At 46.9% G+C, this 20,406-nt stretch overlaps 1 protein-coding gene across 1 annotated transcript in view; it reads left to right on the top strand.

Annotated features, from left to right (window-relative positions):
- Positions 1-457: 457 nt before the first annotated feature.
- The window catches only part of GALNT2 (polypeptide N-acetylgalactosaminyltransferase 2), a 90,995-nt gene continuing 71,046 nt past the window's right edge, over positions 458-20,406 (top strand). The window contains exons 1-2 of the mRNA XM_029919345.1: positions 458-568; positions 628-721. Of these exons, the coding sequence (XP_029775205.1) occupies positions 458-568; positions 628-721 (205 nt within the window). The remainder of the gene's footprint in view (positions 569-627; positions 722-20,406) is intronic.

Consider the following 20,406-nt stretch of genomic DNA (forward strand, 5'->3'; position numbering starts at 1 on the left):
ATTCTGCCAGAGCTTATATCGTATTCTGGTTTCACATTAAACCCTTAATTTACAGCTCTGTTCCATTGGCAGTCCTATTAGAGTGAAGCCCCAGGAAAGCTTGGCTCGTCCTTCCTCCTCCCTCCACTGTTATTCAGCAGAATTAAACAAATCATTTAACAACCTCAGAGGAGGGCTCAGAGAGGCCCAGAGGGAGAAATCTGGTCCTAAGGTGTCCTTAACCATCTAACATATCTAGAGAGCTACCCTCATTTTAATGCTTTTAATTTAACCACTATTGAATTATTTTATTTAATCTACTTTCCCTAACTCCCTTCCGCTACCTTCCAGATCCACAAAGCCCTGGGTTTTTTGGAGTATTTCCTTCCCGTAGGTATGCAGTACAAATATAAAATGAAGAGAAAAGCTGCAAATCCTTCCTTGGAAGAGGTCGTTCCCTTGCTCTTGTCCCCTCACAATGCCCAAGAAGGTCTGGGATGTAGGTCCTGGAGACGGGAATTCTCCCTCCCTCACTCTTGCATCCCTAGGGCTCATTGGTGTCCTAAGGCTTAAGACATTTGCCGAACTGGTGAGTGAGGGTGTGCTTGAAGTACTGATCAGCTCATCTCGTGTCTTTGTTTCCCGTAGGAGGACTGGAATGAAATCGACCCAATTAAAAAGAAAGACCTTCATCACAGCAACGGGGATGAGAAAGGACAAAGCATGGAGACCCTCCCTCCAGGTACTGCAACAGCCCCTGGGGACCTATCCAGCCTTGGGCCGGGTGCTGGGGGCTGGATGCTGGGGACTGGGTGCTGGGAAATCCTCTTGGTCGGAAACCGAGAATGAGTTGAATGTCGCCTTTGGAGCCTCTGGAACTCCACAGAGCATGGATTGCAGAGAGCTACAGTAGATGCTGCGCTCTAGAAATGTTTGGTGGACTTCCTTCAAGCCCCTTAGTGGGTGGTGAAATAAGTTTACTTAGGAGATGACCAAAATTTGTTGGGGAAAAAAAAAAGGAATAAAATAGAAAATGTAGGATGGTATATATGGGTTCACAGATTTTTTTTAAAGACTTTATTTTTTAGAGCAGTTTTAGGTTCACAGCAAAATTGTGCATGGAGTATGGAAATTCCCATATAGGCCTCCTGCCCCCTACATGTGAGCCCCCCCACCCCCCCTCCGTCAGCATGTCCCAGCAGAGTGGTCTGGTGCTACCTCAGAGAACCGACACTCGTGCATCATCATCCCCCAAAGTCCGTAGTTTAATGTTAGGATTCACTCTTGGTGCCATACGTTCTGTGAGTCGTAACACTTATATGGTGACGTGAATCCACCTTTGCTGTATCCTACGGAATAGCTTCACTGCCCTAAACATCCTTGATGTTCCATTCATCCCTCCACCCTCCAATCCCTGACAACCGTTGATCCCTTTTCTGTTTCTATAGTTGTGCCTGTTCCAGAACGTCGTCTAGTTAGCATCATACAGTCTGTTGCCTTTCAGATCGGCATCCTTCATACAGTCATGTATACGGATGCTTTCTCCATGCCTTTCCACAGCTTGATGGCATATTTGTTCTCACCACTGAATAATAGTACTGTATTGTCCAAAGGGACCACCGTTTGTCCTTTCACCTCCTGAAGGACATCCTGGTTGCTTCCAAGCTTTGGCACTTATGAATAAAGCTGCCATAAACCTGTCTGTGCAGGGTTTTGGGCAGGTGGAAGTTTTCAGTTCATTTGGGTAAATACCACAGGATAAGACGGCTGGATCATGTAGTAAGAGTGTGTGTAGTTTTGTGAGAAACTACAGAGTTGTCTCCCGAAGGGGCTGTACCATGTTGCATTCCCACCAGCAATGGATAAGAGTGCCTTTGCTCCACTTCCTCACCAGCACGTGGGATGCTCAGTGTTTTTTATTTGGGCTATTTTAATAGGTTGGAAGTAGAACCTCATTATTTAAATTTGCAGTTCCTGAATGATATATGATACTGAGTTTCTTTTGATAAGTTTATTTACCCTCTGTTTATCTTCTTCGGGGAGATGTCTGTTCAGGTCTTTCACCCATTTTTTTTAAGTGGGTTGCTCATTTTCTTATTGAATTTTAAACACTTTCCATTGACAAACCATCCCCCAACAGATATGTCGTTTGCAAATACTTTCTCTGTCTTTGGCTTCTCCTCTCATTCTTTTGACAGTGTCTTTTCCAAAGCAGATACTTTAATTTTAATTGAGATTTAGCTCTGTCAGTCCTTTCATGGATCATGTCTTTGATATTATATCTAAAAATCTTTGCCAAAATCACCTAGATTTTTTCCCCTATATTTTGTTTCAGGAGTTTTATAGTTTGGTTTTATAATTAGGTCTGTGACCCATTTTGAGTTTACTTTTGAGAAGAGTGGAAGATATGCCCAGCCCACCCGTGAGAAGAGTGGAAGGTCTGTGTCTGGATGGACTGACTGATTGGTTGCATGTGGATATCCTGCTGTTCTAGCCCCATTTGTGGGGAAGCTACCTGTGCCCCATTGTGTTGCCTTTGCTCCTTTGTCAAAGATCCGTTGACTATATTTACATGGGTCCATTTCTGGGCTGTCTGTTCTGTTCTCCTGAACTATTAGTCTATTCTTTCCCCATTACCACATTATCTTGATTACTTTAACTTTATGGTAGTTCTTGAATTTGGGTAACATCAGTCCTCCAGCTTTGTTCTTCATCTTCAGTATTGTGTTGGTTATTCTGGTTTTTGTGGGTTTTTTTGCCTTTCATATAAACTTTAGAATCTGTTGATACTCACAAAATAACTTTCTGGGGTTTTCATTTGGTTATGTCGAATTTATGGATCAAGTTGTAAGAACTGACATCTTGACAGTATTGAGTCTTATTATCCATGAACGTGGAATATCTCCATTGATTTAGTTCTTGTTTATTTTCATCATCAGTTTTGTAGTTCTACTCATGCAAATTTTACACCTATTTTGTTAAATTTATATCAAAGTATTTACATTTGGGGGTGCTAATGTAAATGGTACTGTGTTTTTAATTTCAAGTTCCGATTGTTCATTATTCATGTATAAGAAGGCAATTGGTTTTTGTGTATTAACCCTGTCTCCTGCAGCCTTGCAGTAATTACTTATTAGTTCCAGGAGTTTTTGATTCTATAGATTTTCTTCATAGACAGTCATGTCATTTGGAAACATCTTCCTTCCTAATCTATATCATATTTTTGTTTCCTAAGATTAGCTAAGACTTCTAGTATGATGTTGAAAAGTGGTAAACATCCTTGTCATATTATTTTTTATCTTGGAGAGCAAGCACGAGCGGTGAGTAAGAGGGGTGGGTGGTGGGGAGAGAGAGGGAGAATTGCAAGCAGACACTATGCTCAGCACAGAGCTCAACAAAATGCTTGATCCCACAACCCTTGGATCATGACCTGGGCCAAAATCAAGTCAAATGCTTAACCAACCAAGTCACAAAGATGCCCTTCCTTGCCATATTTCTGATCTTAGCAGGAAAGCTTCTAGTTTCTTACCATTAAGTATGAAGATAGCTCTAAGATTTTTGTAGATGTTCTTTATCAAGCTGAAGAAGTTTCCCTTTTATTCGTAGAGTAGAGTTTTTATCATGAATGAGTATTGGGTTTTGTCAAGTGGATCACATTAATTGGCTTTCACATGTTGACCCAGTCTTGCATACCTAAGATAAATCCTACATTGTCATGGTGTGTAATTCTTTTTACACATTGTTGGATTCAATTTACTGATATTTTGTTGAATATTTTTGCATCCATATTCATAAGAGATATTGGTTTGCCATTTTCTTGTGATGTCTTTGCCTGGTTTTGTTATTACAGTAATGTTGGCTTCATAGAATGAGTTAGGAAGTATTCACTTTGCTTTTATCTTTTGTAGGAGACTGTAGAGAATTAGTATGGTTTCTTCCTTAAGTGTTTGGTAGAATTAATCAATAAATTCTTCTGAGCTCAGTGCTTTCTGTTTTGGAAATAGATTTCTTGAGGACAACATACAGTTAGTTGGGTCTTGTTTTCTAATCTACTTTGACTCTGTCTTTTAATTGTTGTATTAAACCATTGTCATTTAAAGTGGTTAATACACTTGTATTGATATCTACCATATTTGTGACTCTTTTCTATTCCTTGCCTGTGTTTTGGTCTTATTTTTGTCTTCTACACACTTTTTCTGCCTTTTATAGCTTTCATTGAGCATTTTACATAATTCCATTTTTCTCTATTTTTTCCCATTGTTTTAGTGGTTGCCCTAGAGTTTGGAATATGCATTTACAACTTATCCAAGTCTAATTTCAAATAACACTAGACTGCTTCACAGTTAGTGTAAGTATAAGTATCTTATAACAAAATATTAAGAATTCTTCCCTCCTGTTCCTTAAATCATCACTGTCATTCATTTCATATGCACAGTGTGTACCTAAACATATATACTATATAAGCATACAAAATTGTTGCTGTTATTATTTTGAACAAACTGTTAGCTGTTAGATCAATTGAGGACAAGAAAAATTAAAGTTAAGGGGTGCTGGCTGGCTCAGTCAGTTAAGTGTCCAACTCTTGGTTTCAGCTCAGGTCATGATATGAGTGCATGGATTTGAGCCCTGCATCTGGCTCTGTGCAGACAATATGGAGCCTGTTTGGGATTCTCTCTCTCTTTCTCTCTCTCTCTCTCTCTCTCTCTCCCCTCCCTCCCTCCTTCCATCCCTTCCTCTCTCTGCCCCTCCCCTGCATGCACTCTCTCAAAAATAATAAACTTAAATTACAGTTGGCATTTTACTGTTATTTATTCCTTCTCTGATGTTCTTACTTTTTTATGGAGATTTGAGTTTCTGCTCTGTATCATTTTCCTACTCTCCGAAGAGCTCTGTTAATATTTCTTGCAAGGCAGGTCTACTGACAACAGATTGCCTCCGTTTCTGTTGCCTGAGAAAGTCTTTATTTCTTCTTCACTTTGGGAAATTATTATCACAGGGTATAGAATTCTAGGTTGGCAATGTTTTTCTCTCAAAACTGTAGATATTTCATTCCATTCTCTTCTTACTTGCATGGTTTATGAGAAGTTGGATAGAATTCTTATCTTTGTTCCTTTGTTTCCTCCCTTCCCATTTCCTTTCAAGATTTTCTTAAAGAGGCACCTGGCTGGCTCACTTGGTAGAACATGCAACTCTTAATCTCAGGGTTGTGAGTTCAAGCCCCATGATGGGTGCAGAGATTACTTAAAAATAAAATCTTTTTTTTCATCTTTTTTAATGTATGTTTATTTTGAGAGAGAGAGAGAAAGCACACGTGAGTATGAGCAGGGGAGGGTCAGAGAGAGAGGGAGACACAGAATCTAAAGCAGGCTCTAGGCTCTGAGCTGTCAGCACAGAGCCTGATGCAGGGCTTGAACCCATGAACTGTGAGATCATGACCTGAACTGAAGTCAGCTGCTTAGCCGACCGAGCCACCCAGGTGCCCCTTAAAAATAAAATCTTAAAAAAATAAAAAAATAAAAATAAAAGTCATTAATTTTGACTTTTGCTGTTTGAAGATGCTGTCTTGGTGTAGTTTTTGGTTTTTTATGGTTTTTGTTTTTTTGTTATTTATCCAGCTTGGTATTTTCCGATCTCCTTGCAGCTGTGATTCAGTATCTGAAATTAATGCAAAGAAATTCTCAGTCATGATCACTTCAAAAGAAATCTGAAATTCACTTCAAAAAAAATTAATGCGAAGAAAATCTCAGTCATGATCACCTCAAAAAAAGAAAGAACTGCCTTTCATCTCAGTCTGGTAGTCCTGTTATACATGTGTGTGTACTTTCGGTAGTCATCCAACATTTCTTGGATACTCTGTTCTGATTTTTTTCAGTGTTTTTTGTTTTGTTTTTCTGAAATCTCTGCTTTTCAGTTTGGAAGTTTCTACTATTATATCCTCAAGCCCAGAGAGTCTTCGTGAGCTGTGGCCCGTTTAGTGATGAGTCCATCGAAGCCACTCTTCATTTCTGTTACAGTGTTTTTGCTCTCTAGTAATTCTTTATGATTCCTGACTAGAATTTTCATTTCTCTGTTTATGTTCTTCATTTGTCCTTCCCTATTGTCTATTTCCATTAGAGCTTTTAACATACTCATCGTGGTTGTTTTAAATTTCTGGTATGTTGGGGTGCCTGGGTGGCTCAGTCGGTTAAGCATCCGGCTTCGGCTCAGGTCAGATCTCACGGTTCGTGGGTTCGAGCCCCGCGTTGGGCTCTGTGCTGACAGCTAGCTCAGAGCCTGGAGCCTGTTTCGGATTCTGTGTCTCCCTCTCTCTGACCCTCCCCTGCTCCAGCTGTCTCTCTCTGTCTCTCAAAAATAAAATAAAAAGCAATAAAAAAAAACAATTTTTTTTTAAATTCCTGGTATGTTAATTCCTACATCCCTGCCATGTCCAAGTCTGTTTTGATGCTTGCTTTGTCTCTTCAAACTTTGTGTTTTAGTATGCCGTAAGTTTTTCTTAAAAGCCAAGTATGATGTGCAGAGTTAAAGGAACTCTAGTAAATAGGGCCGTAGTGGTGTGGTGATAAGGTGAAGGGGGAGGGGAAGCCTTCTTTAGTCATTTGCTAGGTTTGGGTCTTTTAGTGAGGCTCTCCCCCTGGGTTGTGAACTTCACAAATGCTTCTCAGTTTCTCTCTCACACAGGTGGGACAGGCACCTGGAGTTGGTTAGAAATGAGTATCTCCCTTCCTCCACGCAGAAGGCTAGGGGCAGGCTGGAGTCGAGCATTTTCCTTTCTCCAAGTTGGTTAGGTTCTGATAAACTCCCATGGGGTTAGGCTGTGGTAAAATAGTTTCTCTCTTTTTTATTTTATTTATTTATTTATTTTTTAAAGAGAGACAGAGCATCAGTGGAGGAGGGTCAGAGAGAGAGGGAGACACAGAATCTGAAGCAGGCTCCGGGCTCTGAGCTGTCAGCACAGAGCCCGATGCGTGGCTTGGACTCACGAACAGTGAGATCATGACCTGAGCCGAAGTCAGACGCCCAACCAACTGAGCCACCCAGGCGCCCCAAATAGTTTCTCCTGAGGGCAGGCCTTATTCAGAACAGAATGCCCTGGCGTATTTCCAAAGGATCCTTTTTCCGCTCCTGCTGGAAGCCTGAAAGGGTCTGTTTTCCAGTGTTCACCATGAGAAACCTAGTTAAGCTCTTGGAGGTAAAAACTCACATAGGTATGGGAGAGGGGGCAACTATGACTGATGCCCCTGGAATTTTTATATCTCAGGCTTGTCCACGGTGATCTCCAGCCGTTCATCTGTCCCAGTTCTGATTTTGTCACCTGGACAAGGTTCCTCCACAGTTGGGTCCTCCAGTAAGTTGTGGTTCTCTGTATTCACCTGTTGAGTCTCTCCAGTTTTTGAGGAGAGTTCTTCTGTTTCGTCATTTTGGCCAGCTTTCTGTCTCTCGTAAGCATCAACAGCTTGTTATGCGCTCTGCACCTGTGAGTACTGCTACATTAAAGGAGGCTCGTACACTGTCCAGGGCCTGGCCATTCAGGAAGTGTTTTCTGAAGGATGTCCCTTGGTCTCTCTTGTTGTGACTTTGGTGATTTTATTTCCCTACTCATAGTGATGTTTTGGACCCTCCACCATGTGTGCTTTGGTTTGTTCCTTGAAATAGACCTATGAGGCTGTCTTCCTAGTAGACTCCATCTCCTTTCCTTCCAGACTCTTGGAGTTCAGAGTCCTTTGGCTTCAGCCCTTCTTTGTTTCAGAGATGCTGGCAGGAAGCAGGGAGCCCCCTACTCCTCCACCATGTTTTTTTCTGGGTCTCTCCAGTTTTTGGAGTAGCGGTTTCCTCTATGATTTCACTTCCCTGAGGGAACTCAGAAGAGTTGTTGGTTTTTTGCCTTGTTCAGCTTAAGACAGAGTGATAACTTCCAAACTCTTCACATGCTGTACCAGAAACTGGAAGTTGGCTCACAATATTTTTACTTTGATGGTGATGGAGAGTTTGTATCTTCGTGTTTCTTACTGAGGTTGGATACGTATTGCTCTGGCGAGTGCAGGCCCTCCTTTGTCTACACCCTTCCCGTTGTCCCAGCTGCGCTAAGCATGAGCACGTGTGTGTGAACACATTCGCTGTATCTATTAGGTCGGCCCCCTCTCTTCTCCAACTCCTGCGTGAGTCATGCCGCTCTGAGCCGTGGCTCCTTCCTATGTAAAACACGCATTGCCCACACAGTCGAGAGCATCTGAATGGAATACTTGGCTAATAAGGGTTTCTTTATCATAGTAATAGGATATGCTTCTACTGTGCGGATTAATGAGAGGCTTTCTGTGGGTTGTCTTCCATTAAAGCCAAGTGTTCTAGTGGGATTTTAAGACCTATATGGGGGGGGCATCTTTAGAGCGTATCCTAGGTACTACTATTAAAAGTCATACTCTAGTTAAAATCAATTCAGTGTGGCACTGACCCCGGCTGTCATGTTTTTACCTGTGATACAGTTGAGTTTCTTCAGAGATAGGATGGGAATGTGCTGACGGCCCCCCTTTTTTTGCGTTATTACCAATAACTTGATAAAGACACTGTGTCCTTTTATTTTGTCAAAGACCTTTATCCTTTTTTATTGTAACCTTTTTTCTCGCTAAATCGATGTACACATGAGTTTTTCCTTTGGAACTTCTTGGACTCTGGCTGGGAAACATATTTCCCGCACGCGTGATGGGCACGGTCAAGATTCTGTGGTTGGCAAGGACCCGCTGTTCGCAGCGCTTTCCTCTGTGTCAAGTGGGTTGTTCAGAAACTCTGCTTCCTGTGTTCTAGGTGTTGGATCTCTAGCAGTTGTAGACAGATGGGTGGGAGGAGGCAGCGCGAAGCCAAATATAGGAGCCTGGTGTCTTGAGCACGGCCACAAAACCCACTGACAGAGGTAGGAACCGGATTCAAGACAGCAGGGGTGCCCCAGGCAACGGCTCCAGCCTTTTTGACCAAACACCCTATTTGCAAAAATATTTTGAGTATAGATCTCCTTCCCTCCATATATATTAAAACACTTGTAGATTAAACACCTAATACCACACTAATATAGTGATACATTCCAGAGCCTATTTTAAATAAGGTGTTGTAAAGGATTCAGAAAAGCCTACTGTGTCTTTACCCCCAAAGATTGCCTTGTGTGGCCCCACTTTGGAGACCACGGCCCTTGGGTCTGCCATGGCTTACAAAAGCCCAGGTTATTGTTTCAACTGATTTCCTGTCCCAGCCCACCCTACTTTTAGGTAGACTCTGGAATTTTCACTAAAGCCGGCCAGCCAAGTGGCCCTTGCAGGGGGGAGGCCAGGAGGCTGGGGTCCTGGCCTTCGTTTTCTGGTAGAAGGTTGCTCGTTCACGCTCAGCAGTAGAGTCATGGGGCCTGAGGAGCACAGACCAGCCTGTACGCTGAGCCAGAGCGCAGCCCAGAAGGGCTTTGTGACTGGTGTGCAGGACAGAACCACAAACGTGAGCACCAGCAGCTGGATTTATAAACAGCCCAGGTCTAGTGTTTGCCTGTTAGAGATCTGGGATTTCCTCCCCAAGTTCTTCAGTCGAAACCCAGTCCGTGAAGGAGGACTGAAAATTGGAGTGAGAGATCTGGCCAGCATCGTCTTTCAGTTCTGTTTATTGGGATCCCACTGTCATCGGGAGAGATTGGGGGTGGGGTGGGGACTGTGAAGCGGTTTGCTTCTGACCTCCTCAGGTCATGGTGACCAGGAGTCCTTGTGTCGAAGCTCCCTAAGGTCAAGGGTGACTCAATGAATCCTGCATTTCCCTTCGTGGAACTGCACCTGGTCTGGGTCACGGACGGCTCGAAGTCAGATAGTTGCCTTTGAACTGGCCAAAGAAATAAGGAGTCGTTTGTTTTCTTTGCTCCCTGGGCTGGTTTCTGGGAGCCTTGCGGAGAAGTCTATGGTCATGCTCCTGGGGCGAGTCCTGCGTCCAAGGAGGCCACTGGCTTCAGGAAGGTAGCACAGCATCCTCAGGTGGACATGTCCTTCTATGACAACTGCTTTCTAGAAGTTGAGGAAGAGCCGTGAGATTCTTGAGTCCTGAACACGTTGGGATAGCACAGCCCACGTCCTCTTTCCAGTTTTTCTGGCCATTTCTGAAATAGCGGCCGCAGAGGAACTGGAACGTGAGAGCTGCCCACGAGCAGCATGGGGCGTGGGGACAAGGACAGCGTCTGGAGCCAGACATCGGGACACGCAGCTCAGCCGAGGCCTTCGGCCGTAGACAATAGTGAATATTTTATAGCATCCTTTTCCTTATCTGGAAAACGGAGACACTTTCTCACTCTGAGATCCCTTGACTCTGCTGTTTTAACTCTGCCTTTCTGTTGCCTTCCAGTCTCTGTTCTCAGGTTAGGATCACCAATCATTTAATGTCATGGAAATGGGGTGAGGATGCATGTTTGTGTCCCGCCGCTCTCCTCTCAGCTTTCAGGTCTGGTGCGGAAGGCCTTTGGTCCTTAGGTCTGGGCCCCTACTTCCCTTTTGGCCACTGATGTTACTTTTCAGAGCTAACTTTATTTTCTTTCTTTTTTAAAAATACTTTTTAATGTCTTTATTTTTGAGAGAGACCAAGTGTGAGTGGGGGAGGGGCAGAGAGAGAGACAGACAGACAGTGTGAGCAGGGGAGGGTCAGAGAGAGAGAGAGAGACAGAATCCCAAAGCAAGTTCCAAGCTCCAGGCTATGATCACAAAGCCTGACGTGGGGCTAAAACTCTGAAACCGTGAGACCATGACCTGAGCCAAAGTCGGGCACTTAACCAATGGAGCCGCCCAGGTGCCCCTCAGTGCTGATTTTCCAAGTGTTCTTGCAAATAGAATGTTTGTCAGGTTTTCTGTTTTGTGAAAGTTTATCTGGTGGAGACGAATTTTATCTTTTTTTCCCCCTTTCTGGGTACAGAAAAGGCTCTCTGGTTTGAAAAATGAGTCTCTTTAGGTAATTGTCCTCCTGTGTCCTCAGCCCCTCTCCATCTGACCGATGAGACCATTGGGCAGGATGGCCAATGATCCAGGACAGTGAGGACAGGGGTCCTCAGAAGGGCTCTCATCCGTCAGATGGGGATGTGTCCTTTGAGAGTAGATTTTGCTTTTGCCTTTCCAAAACCTTGGTATCATTCTTGTGTTCACAGTAACCTCGTGGAAGGGGTGAGGCCTCAGAGAGACATGGTAGGGAGAACGTGGGGAAAGGAGAATCCTAATTATGGTGTGGGTTGTCTGGGGGGACCCCCATCCTTCAGGGTATCTCCTCCCGCCCCTCCCTTGCCCTGTGCCGCCTCACTACCCGAGACAGATGATTTCTCAAAACAAATTGCTCGCATTTATGCAAAGATGAATGGCACGGGAATGGCGAAGCATGTCATAGAACTGAAGTCCCTGTGTGGACTGCCGCGGATGCTGATGGAAACGTTTCAGCCAGTCCACTTCCATGAACAGCCCCCTACAGCGTATTTAATGGCAGCAGCATATCCATTAGCATAAGCTCCTAGAACTTGTCCTGTATTGCAGGACATACAGAGGGTTTCTGGCGAACATCTTTTGAGGTGAACCTTTATATGCCCTGAATTACTTCCTTGGAATAAATTCCCAAAACTGAAACCACAGAGTCAATGGCAATGCACGTATTTAAGGATTTTTTCCATAGTAATTACCAGATTGTCTTCCAGGGAGGCTAAGATTGCTTGCATCTTGGCCAACACTGAAAAACAGACCTTCTAACATCCTTTCCCCCCGCCTTCCAACAAGGCAGCAAAACCAAGGCCATAGATCAGGTCACCGGCCAGAAGTGTGATAGAGCTATTAGAGCAGAGTGAGCTTAAGCTTTAATAGTAGAAGTAGAGCGTCCAGAACAATCCGGGCGGCATCTTGCGCACCTGAAGTAGCCTCGTTCCGTTCTGGGCACAGGCCCTTCCCAGACATTCCTAAGACAGAGCAGGTCCAGATGATGGTGACTCAGACGGCGAAGGGGCCGGAAGCAGCACCCGATGAGCACTTAAAATAACCGGGTGTTCTTACGGAAGGGCCTAGAAGGGGAAAATGGAATCATGATGTCCAAGTATTTGGAAGGCAGCCATACAAAAGAGGCTGAAGACTAATTTTTTTTTCTTTTTATTTGAGACTCCAGAGAGTAAAAGTTATAGGCCAGCAGTTTTTGTTACGGTGTAAGGAAGCCTGTGTCCACAGTTCCAGCTTTCTGGCAAAACGGGCTCCCTTTGAAACAACGATTTCCCCATCATTGGAAACTTGTAAGTGGAGGCTAGATGCCAGGAGGTTTCTCTTTTATTGTTATTAAAACTTTTTTTCCCCTAATGTTTGTTTTTGAGAGAGACAGAGCATGAGCAGGGGAGGGGCAGAGAGAGAGGGAGCTGCAGAATCTAAAGCAGGTTCTGGGCTCTGAGCTGTCAGGACAGAGCCTGATGTCAGGTCGATCCTGCAAGCTGGGAGATGATGACCTGAGCTGAATCAGACGTTTAACCAACTGAGCCACCAGGCACCCCTGTTATCATTATTTTTAAATGTTTATTTTTAAAAATTTTCTTAATGTTTATTTTTGAGAGAGTGAGAGCAAGAGAAGGGCAGAGAGCAAGGGAGACACACAATCCAAAGCAGGCTCTAGGCTTTGACCTGCCAGCCCAGAGCTTAACATGGGGCTCGAACCCACAAACCACGAGATCATGACCTGAGCCGAAGTCGGATGCCTAACCGACTGAGCCACCTGGGTGCTCCAATGTTTGTTTATTTTGAGAGAGAGAGAGTGAGCCTGAGCAGGGGAGGGGCAGAGAGAGAGCGACAGAGAAGAGAGAATCCCAAGCAGGCTCCGCATGACGTGGGAGCCAGAACTCACAAACCAGGAGATCATAACCTGAGCTGAAATCAAGAGTCAGGTGCTTAATGGACTGGGCCTCCCGGGCGCCCCCTAGAGGATTGGGGGTTTAATGAAGAGATTTTCCCACGTGCAGAGAAATCTAATCCCTCGTTTCTTCGGACTCCAACCACAAGCATTGTCAGCATTCAGGAGGAGCATGCGTGGCCTCGACAGAGACTCCGTGACCAGTGACAGGGGCAGGGCTGGGGAAGGCCAAGCCACGGCTGGCACCACAGGAGAGGATGCTTGCCAGGGAACGTGGGGCCTGCCCCAACATGCTTTTGGGGCTTTGCCTAAATGTCTTCAAAGCCAGTTGTGAGCCACAGTGGAAGGGACACAGAGTTGGGGAGAGAGAGGTTATGGTACCATCATTTAACACTTCAGTCCGCTTGTCCCCTCCTGTATCAGCTTCGATTGTGTTCACTTCGGTGCTTGTACTAACAGTTGGGATGAGACAGATCCTCGGGAGAGACCATGCACGACAAACTAAATTAATTACAATCAGACACTGTCACATAGAAGAAGAATAAAGAGCTTCTATTTACAATTTGGAAAAAAATCTATGAAGATACCTGGATTTCAAGCCAGGCATAGACCTCACAATGCAAAGCCAAACTGTGTCCCCATGCTTTTTTAGTTACTTTGATGGCACAAACATATTGAATAAGTTAAGAACATTTACCCTACAACAATTCTGATTTTTTTTTTCTAATGTCTTCTTTCAGCGATTAAAGTGCTTTTAATCTTCTTTGTGTTTCCTGGTTCTTCTTCCTTTAAAATGCATTGTGTAGGATTTCTTATTTCAGGAGACAGTTTTTCCTGGGTGAGCAAAGTGGCCTGTCCTACAGCAACGCAGCGACAAATAACAATAAAGTACGATTTCTACGTCGCTGTCATTTAGATGGCTATATTTGTGTGTGATCCTAGCCCTGGTCCATTCTTCCCTTTCATACTGTAGCATCATGACCTCCTAGAGGAAAACTATTAAGAATTTTTTTTTTCTTTTAAGCATAGTAAAATTACAATCCATTTGAGATCAACCAGGAGGTTAAAATAAATCTGAGAGCTTTGTCCTTTGATTCAAAATACATTCTATTTCCCTTCTTGGCTCCTTTCCCGGAGGAGGCCGCTCTGTTTTACACAGACGAGCTTTCAATTTGTTTAAGCCGTGCTTCCCGGGGAGCATTGGAGCGAGGCGCTGTTGCCCAGCCATGATATAGCGGCGCAGAGTCTAGAAGGCTCCCGGGACCCGAATCCGCTGGCCAGGGGGACCCACCCGGCTGCGTCACTTTCCTCCCACGTGCATACACCTGTGCATGTGGACCACAAAGCTGTCCTTGGGGGCACACGTCTGCACAGCCCTGTCCTGCTGAGGGCCTGGGGTCTCCAATGTGAAGACGTGTGTGTGTGTGTGTGTGTGTGTGTCCCTCAGCACTTGGGTTTTCATATGTTTTGTGATGTTAACCCTCTGGAAGTTCGTGTTCATGGATTGATGTTGCCATTTCCTTAAATATGAGGCTGAGTGAGAAGAAATGGTAAGAAATGACGCTGTTTGGCAGTGTATTCTTTTAAATTAAAATTAACTGGACAAGTCATCCAAATGCAAGCCATCCATCCCCTGGCTATAGAAGTGTCTTTTCCAAAAGATGAGTTGTAGGGTCAGTTATTAGGAGCCCAGAACAGGCCTCTCCTGTGGAAATGCTGTCCTCGGTGGCACTTAGAACCCCCACACCAGCTGGGACGGTTCCCGACCTAGGCCTCAGAGCTAGGGGGAGGGTACCCCATCCGCAGGCTCCGTCTGGGCCCCCTGGACCATGTGTGGTTATGAGGCCCAGCTGCTTTCTCTGCCTGCGGGGTGCCCTGCAGGCCTCCAGTGTGGACTGGCTTGGGGCGTGTGGTGGTGTGGAGGTCACTGCTAATCCTCAACTAGGAAGACAAAGATTTGGTTAGACATCGCTCAAGAGGCTGCCTGCAATGGGGGGTGGTCAGGAGGGAGAGGAGAAACTCTGCATTCAAGAACCATCAGACTGTGGAGCTGGTTCTGTGAAGGAGGCAGGTGTAACAGAAGATTGTCCGTGGGCAGGTGTGACACGAAAGTCAAAGACAGGAAGAGAAAACGAAAGGAGTTGTTGGGACGTCTCATTTGTAAGCCCACACTGGGCTCGGTGTGGGTGGTGGAGGGCACGGTGCGGAGGGAAGAGACCAACCGGGGATTGAGGTCTCTGCCTCTTCGTAGACATGACGCAACGTAAGTACGGGGTGGCTCACTGGGGCCCTGGGCTCTACTGTGGCTCCTCATTGAGGGGATCGGCGATGCTGGAGGTGACAGAGCAGGGCCATACACACTAGAGGTGAGCAGAGCCCCTCACAGGTTCAGGGTCCCTAAGGGCTGGGCTTCGAGAAGAAAGGATGTGCTTGTGGGGACCCGGGACGACTCCTGGGTGCAGGCGGGGTCTTCCTGAGCACGGAGTCGAGGGAGCAAGTGATTTGGGGGGATCATCTCCTTCTTCACTCTGGGGGTTCCCCCTCTGAGTGCCCATCCTTGTTCCCGCGGCCAGTCAGATTCCTGGAGTACAAATCGGATCGGCACTCACCCGCGCGGAACTTCTGTGCTCCCCAGAACGTGGAAAATATAGTTGGAGCAGTTGAGCCAGGGCTGAGCCCAGGGCCGGGCGCAGACCAGCCCCTCCTCTCCCATCACCCCTGGCTTCACACCCGCTCCCCCCGTCCTGTTGTGTCTCCAACACAGCCCTTCCACACGGCAGGCTTCTGTTTGTGCCTCAGGACCCAGCTCACATCCCCCTTCTCTGGGGCCTTTTCTGAACCCCTGCCCCCGGATCATAGGCTCCTTGTCCACACTGCGTGTTGGCCCACCTTTCCCGCTGAGTGTGTACACCGCTGGAGGGCAGAGGCTGCATCCCATTCTGTGTCCTCGCTGGCGCGGGGCTGGCCCATTCCACCCAGCCCAGGGAGAACAGAAGGCAGGGAATGTCTTCTCCAGAATTAAGAACTTCCTTACAGTGAGCGTGCCCAAAATAGAACGGCTGTCTCGCGAAGAGAGTAGCTCCCCGGACTGCAAATGTTCGCAGGAACAAAATGCCAAGATGCCCCTTAAGGAGAGTCTTCACGGGGCCCCTGGGTGAGCCCAGTTGGTGAAGCCTCCCACTCTTGATTTCTGCACAGGTCATGAGATGGAGCCTCAGTCTCGGTGTGGAGCCTCCTTGGGATTCTCTGTTTCTCTCTCCCTCTCTGTCCCTCTCCCCGACTTGAGCTCTCTTTCTCTCTCTCTCAAGAAAAAAAAGAGAGTCTAACAGCTGTAAGATGTGACGTGGGGGTTCTGAGACTCCACAGGAGACAAGAAGGTAGAAATGGGACTGGCAGCCCACCCCCACCCAGTCTGACGCACACATGGTCTCCACATGGCCACCCTCCCCCTCACCCCCTTTCCTCTTTGAGCAGAAGGGTGGCATCTACACCTGCAGGTGGCCGCAGGGTGGGGAGGGCGCAGGACAGAGGGTGAGGGGCGGCACCCCGAGGAGTGGAAGATAGGCTGAGCGCTGTCCTACCCAGGTCCCTGGGGTGTCTCACCTGAGAAATTCAGAAGCCACTCTCAAGTGAGACACTGCGGGGCCTTGCTGATCACGATATGACTGACAGTAAATCAAGTATGATCTGAGAATAGGCCATCAGGACTTCCATGTTCCTGACTGCTCTTCCGAAGCGCCACTAACAGCCACGCTTTCCTCCCCTCTCCCCTGCCCCACCTTTGAAACAGTATCACATTGTCCCCCTGCCTGAAGCAAGTGGGGAATGACATCATGTTTCTTATTTTTTCCATGTGTCTCCTGGGCACAGCAGATGGGGATGGAAGAATAGAGGTGCAGACATAGGCAACCTTGGCCACAGGGCCCCTTCTCCCCAAGGTCAAAGGCAGAAGACACTTGTAGGCAGCAAGGAGGTGTGGACTCTGCTTGCTCACCGGAGCCTCGGAAGATGAGGGGCCCCTGTAGTGCTTCCCACTCATTTCCCAGAGTCAGCTGCAGAGGTGGGAACCCCTCTCCAGAAGGGCGGCAGGTGGCCTCAGCGGCTCCCAGAGACCCTCCCAAGCAAGGAGGCCACCCCTGCAAAGGTGAAGGTAATCGAGTTTGTGTTGAGCCAGTTTTGTGTCTTTAGTCAGTTCATTCCATCCAGTGTCAGTGGCTTAGGAGTGCTTATCACCGTCATTACGATTATCTTTCCCAACAACTTCAGACGTAAAATGTTCTGATTGCGTACAAAATAGAGACTCGGGAAGGGTGGGTGAGCCCATGTTCCGTGAACGCTGGCTGTGGGGCCCCCAAGCCCCATTCGTGACCCGGGCGTTGGCATGGGCCTGCTGTTAACCCGCGTCCTCAGTTTCTCTGCACTGTGACCATGATGTGACGGCGGGTCAGAGGGCAGCCCTGTCAGCGGACGGGTAGGGAGTGCCACCGCCGTCCAGCCAAGGTGCAGGCGCCTGTCTGATGTGCTGTCAGCACAGTGACACCGCCCCTGAGAGCCAGCAGGAGGCTGGGTTCTTCTGAGCAGGGTGCAGGATTTGGGGTGCTTTTTTAGGATCAGTCTCAGGTGCCTTAGACCCAGGTGGAGACCATCGTCTACACATGCGTGGTGCGCGTGGGGTGCTGCAGCCTGTTGGTGAGAAATAGCAACAAAACAGGGTGTGGCCTGCGGTGAGGAACTCTTTCCCAGTCCAGCTGGGAGGGGAGTGGGGAGGGGGCTGCCTGGGGCAGGTGGCTGGGAGAGACTGAAGATCCTGCTTCTCAGAGGAGCTTGACCTTGAAGGACTGGGAAGGTTTGGGCCAGCTGTGTGTGTTCACAGAGGGGACAGGGGAACCCAGGGAGGCTGCCCGAGGGCTGGGCTGGAATTGGGTGGGGATCCTCACCCAGCCCCATAAGGCCAGGTCGGGGACAGGTGGCTTGTCCTGCTTGCGCAGTCATCATTGAGAAGAATCCCTGTAGCAGAAACTTAGGTTCCTGTTTACACTCGCGGGGCCACATGATTCCTTCTTCTCAGAGAAGTCCATCTTCTGGAAATCGATGTCTTCTGAAATATCCACTTATTAAGTAACTCATTTAATAAGCAAACAATTTGGGGGGCGTGCCTGGGTGGCTCAGTCAGTTGTGTCCAACTTCGGCTCAGGTCATGATCTCGTGGTCTGTTAGTTCGAGCCCCGCATCAGGCTCTGTGCTGACAGCTCAGAGCCTGGAGCCTGCTTCGGATTCTGTGTCTCCCTCTCTGCCCCTAACCCATTCATACTCTGTGTCTCTCTGTCTCTCAAAAATGAATAAATGTTAAAAAAATTTTTTCTTAAACAATTTTCACAGGCCTTCTTAGGATAATGCCCACTGTCTCCTTTTGTGTTCTTTAATTGCATGTGGTTTTCCATCACTGGGGATGAAGCTGCTTTCTGGCTTCTCCTGTGAAGTTGTTGTGGGTTTTTTTGTTGTTATTGTTGTTTTTTTAATTTTAGAGAGAGAGCGAGCAAGCATTGGCAGAGGCCGGGTGGAGAGGGACAGAGAGAATCTTAAGCAGGCTCCATACTCAGCACAGATCCCAGTGCGGGGCTCAGTCCCACGACTTGGGGATCATGAGCTGAAACAAGAGTCAGATGCTCAACCAGCTGAGCCACCCAGGTGCTCCTTCTCTTGTAGAGTTTTATATCTTTGGGGCATTTCAAGTCCTCTGCTTCTGCCTCGCCAAGTTCACTGTCCATAGGTTTTCATGTTTTTCTTTCTGTTTTCTAAAGCTCTTAATTTCCAAAGCACTTTCTAAATATTTTAAAGTGAAAGAAGTACAAGATGATCTATCAATGTCATTTTTTAAAAGTTAAGCTATTCAGACTTTATAGCTGTTGTTTTGACTGTTTCTCTCCAATCTGTAACTTAGGCCCGGCCTGTTCCATCATCTCTGTGTCTGGCCTCTTCCCCTAATGCCCGGGCTTGGACAGGGCACATATGCCCTCGAGAGCACTGCTCTCTCTTTTTCCTGCCTCTGCCTCTCTTGCTCCACTCTAGGAATTCTATATAATACAGAACTGATTTCTCTAATGGTTCTTTAGCCCAGTGTTTTCCAGATTATGGGTTGTGACCCATTATTCGAGTGTGAAGCCAATTTTGCAGTGCAGCCACGTAAGAAAAACAGGGTGGAATAGATCTATTCACTCACAGGAAAGGTGAAACCTTCATTTCAGTTGTGTGCCTATGTATGTTCACATCATGACCTCAGAGACATGGTAGAAAATGTGTGTCAAAGTCAAACGTGTTTGAGAGTCCCTGCTGTATTCTGACACATTGCTGAACTTTTTATGAAAGAAAGACCAGTTATAACCTGTCTCCAGGAAGAAGATGTCCCCAAGTTGGAAGGAATCACCGGAGACTGCCTCTGAGTGGCTTCCTGCAGTCTTTGGGGGTGGCTTCTCCTGCATGACTCCTACTCATTACTCAGTTCTCGTTCCAGATATTTCTTCCCCAGGGGATCTGCCCCCTGCCCCCTGTCTACATCAGTTTCCTCTGGTAGGTGCTTCCATAGAACTACATTTCTTACCATCAGACCACCTAGCTCAGTTTTTAATGACACCTTGATTAGTATAGTCATTTTATTATCACCTGTCTCCCTCCATCTCCTAGAACATGACCTCCCCTGGGCAGGCATCAGGCCTGTTTTTGCTCCCTGTACCTGCAGGAGCCAACACAATGCCTAGCATACAGTCCACACTTCATATACACCAATGGCTTGGGGCCAGGTCCTCACAGTCAGCTGAAATCAGGAACCTTGTAAAACCCTCTGCTGCACTCCTGTCTTTTCCTGAAAGGGGGAAGGGTCTGCTAGTACAAGGAGATCTACAGGTGGGACGGAAGACCCTGGAGCTCAGCAGAGGCCTTGCCCCACACGGGCAAGGAGTGAGCTGACCCCCTTCTTATTCTCCCCAGTGCTCCATGTGAGGGTCACAGAGCGCATAATCAGAGTGACAGATGGAACATCTCTTGGGGGATGGCTTCTTCTTGGGCTGTGGCTTTGGCTCCCCAGTTCCTGGCTCCTTGTAATAAAGTGTATCGAGGCCATTAAATACGAGTTGGAACCAGCTCATTTGGATTCCGTCGTCAGTGCCGCAGACACAGACCTCAGCCCAGGCTCTGATTAGTCTGAGCACAAATGGCTGGTCTCTTCCTATCCTCAGGAGCAGAGTCTGGGAGGGGAAGGCAGAGAGCTGCGGAGAGAGGAGGATCAGTGAGTACTTCTAGGGTTGTCTTTGCCTGAAAGACATGTTTCCAAAAAAACGTTTTGGAAACATTTTATTTTAGGTGGGAGACCGTGCCGACGCTCTGGCTGCTCCCCAGCCACAAATTTATCGGGGTACAGTACCGCCATAGCCAGGGAGCTCGTGAGCTTTGAAACTGCTTTTCCATTTGAGAGACTGGACCTCTGTGACCCCAAGCATCATTTCCACGGCAACCAGCTGCGACGAGATGGGGGTCTTGACCTCGCGGGACAATTGCAACAAGAAG

This window comes from Suricata suricatta, chromosome 2 (assembly GCF_006229205.1).
Source record: "Suricata suricatta isolate VVHF042 chromosome 2, meerkat_22Aug2017_6uvM2_HiC, whole genome shotgun sequence".
NCBI classification, from domain to species: Eukaryota; Metazoa; Chordata; class Mammalia; order Carnivora; family Herpestidae; genus Suricata; species Suricata suricatta.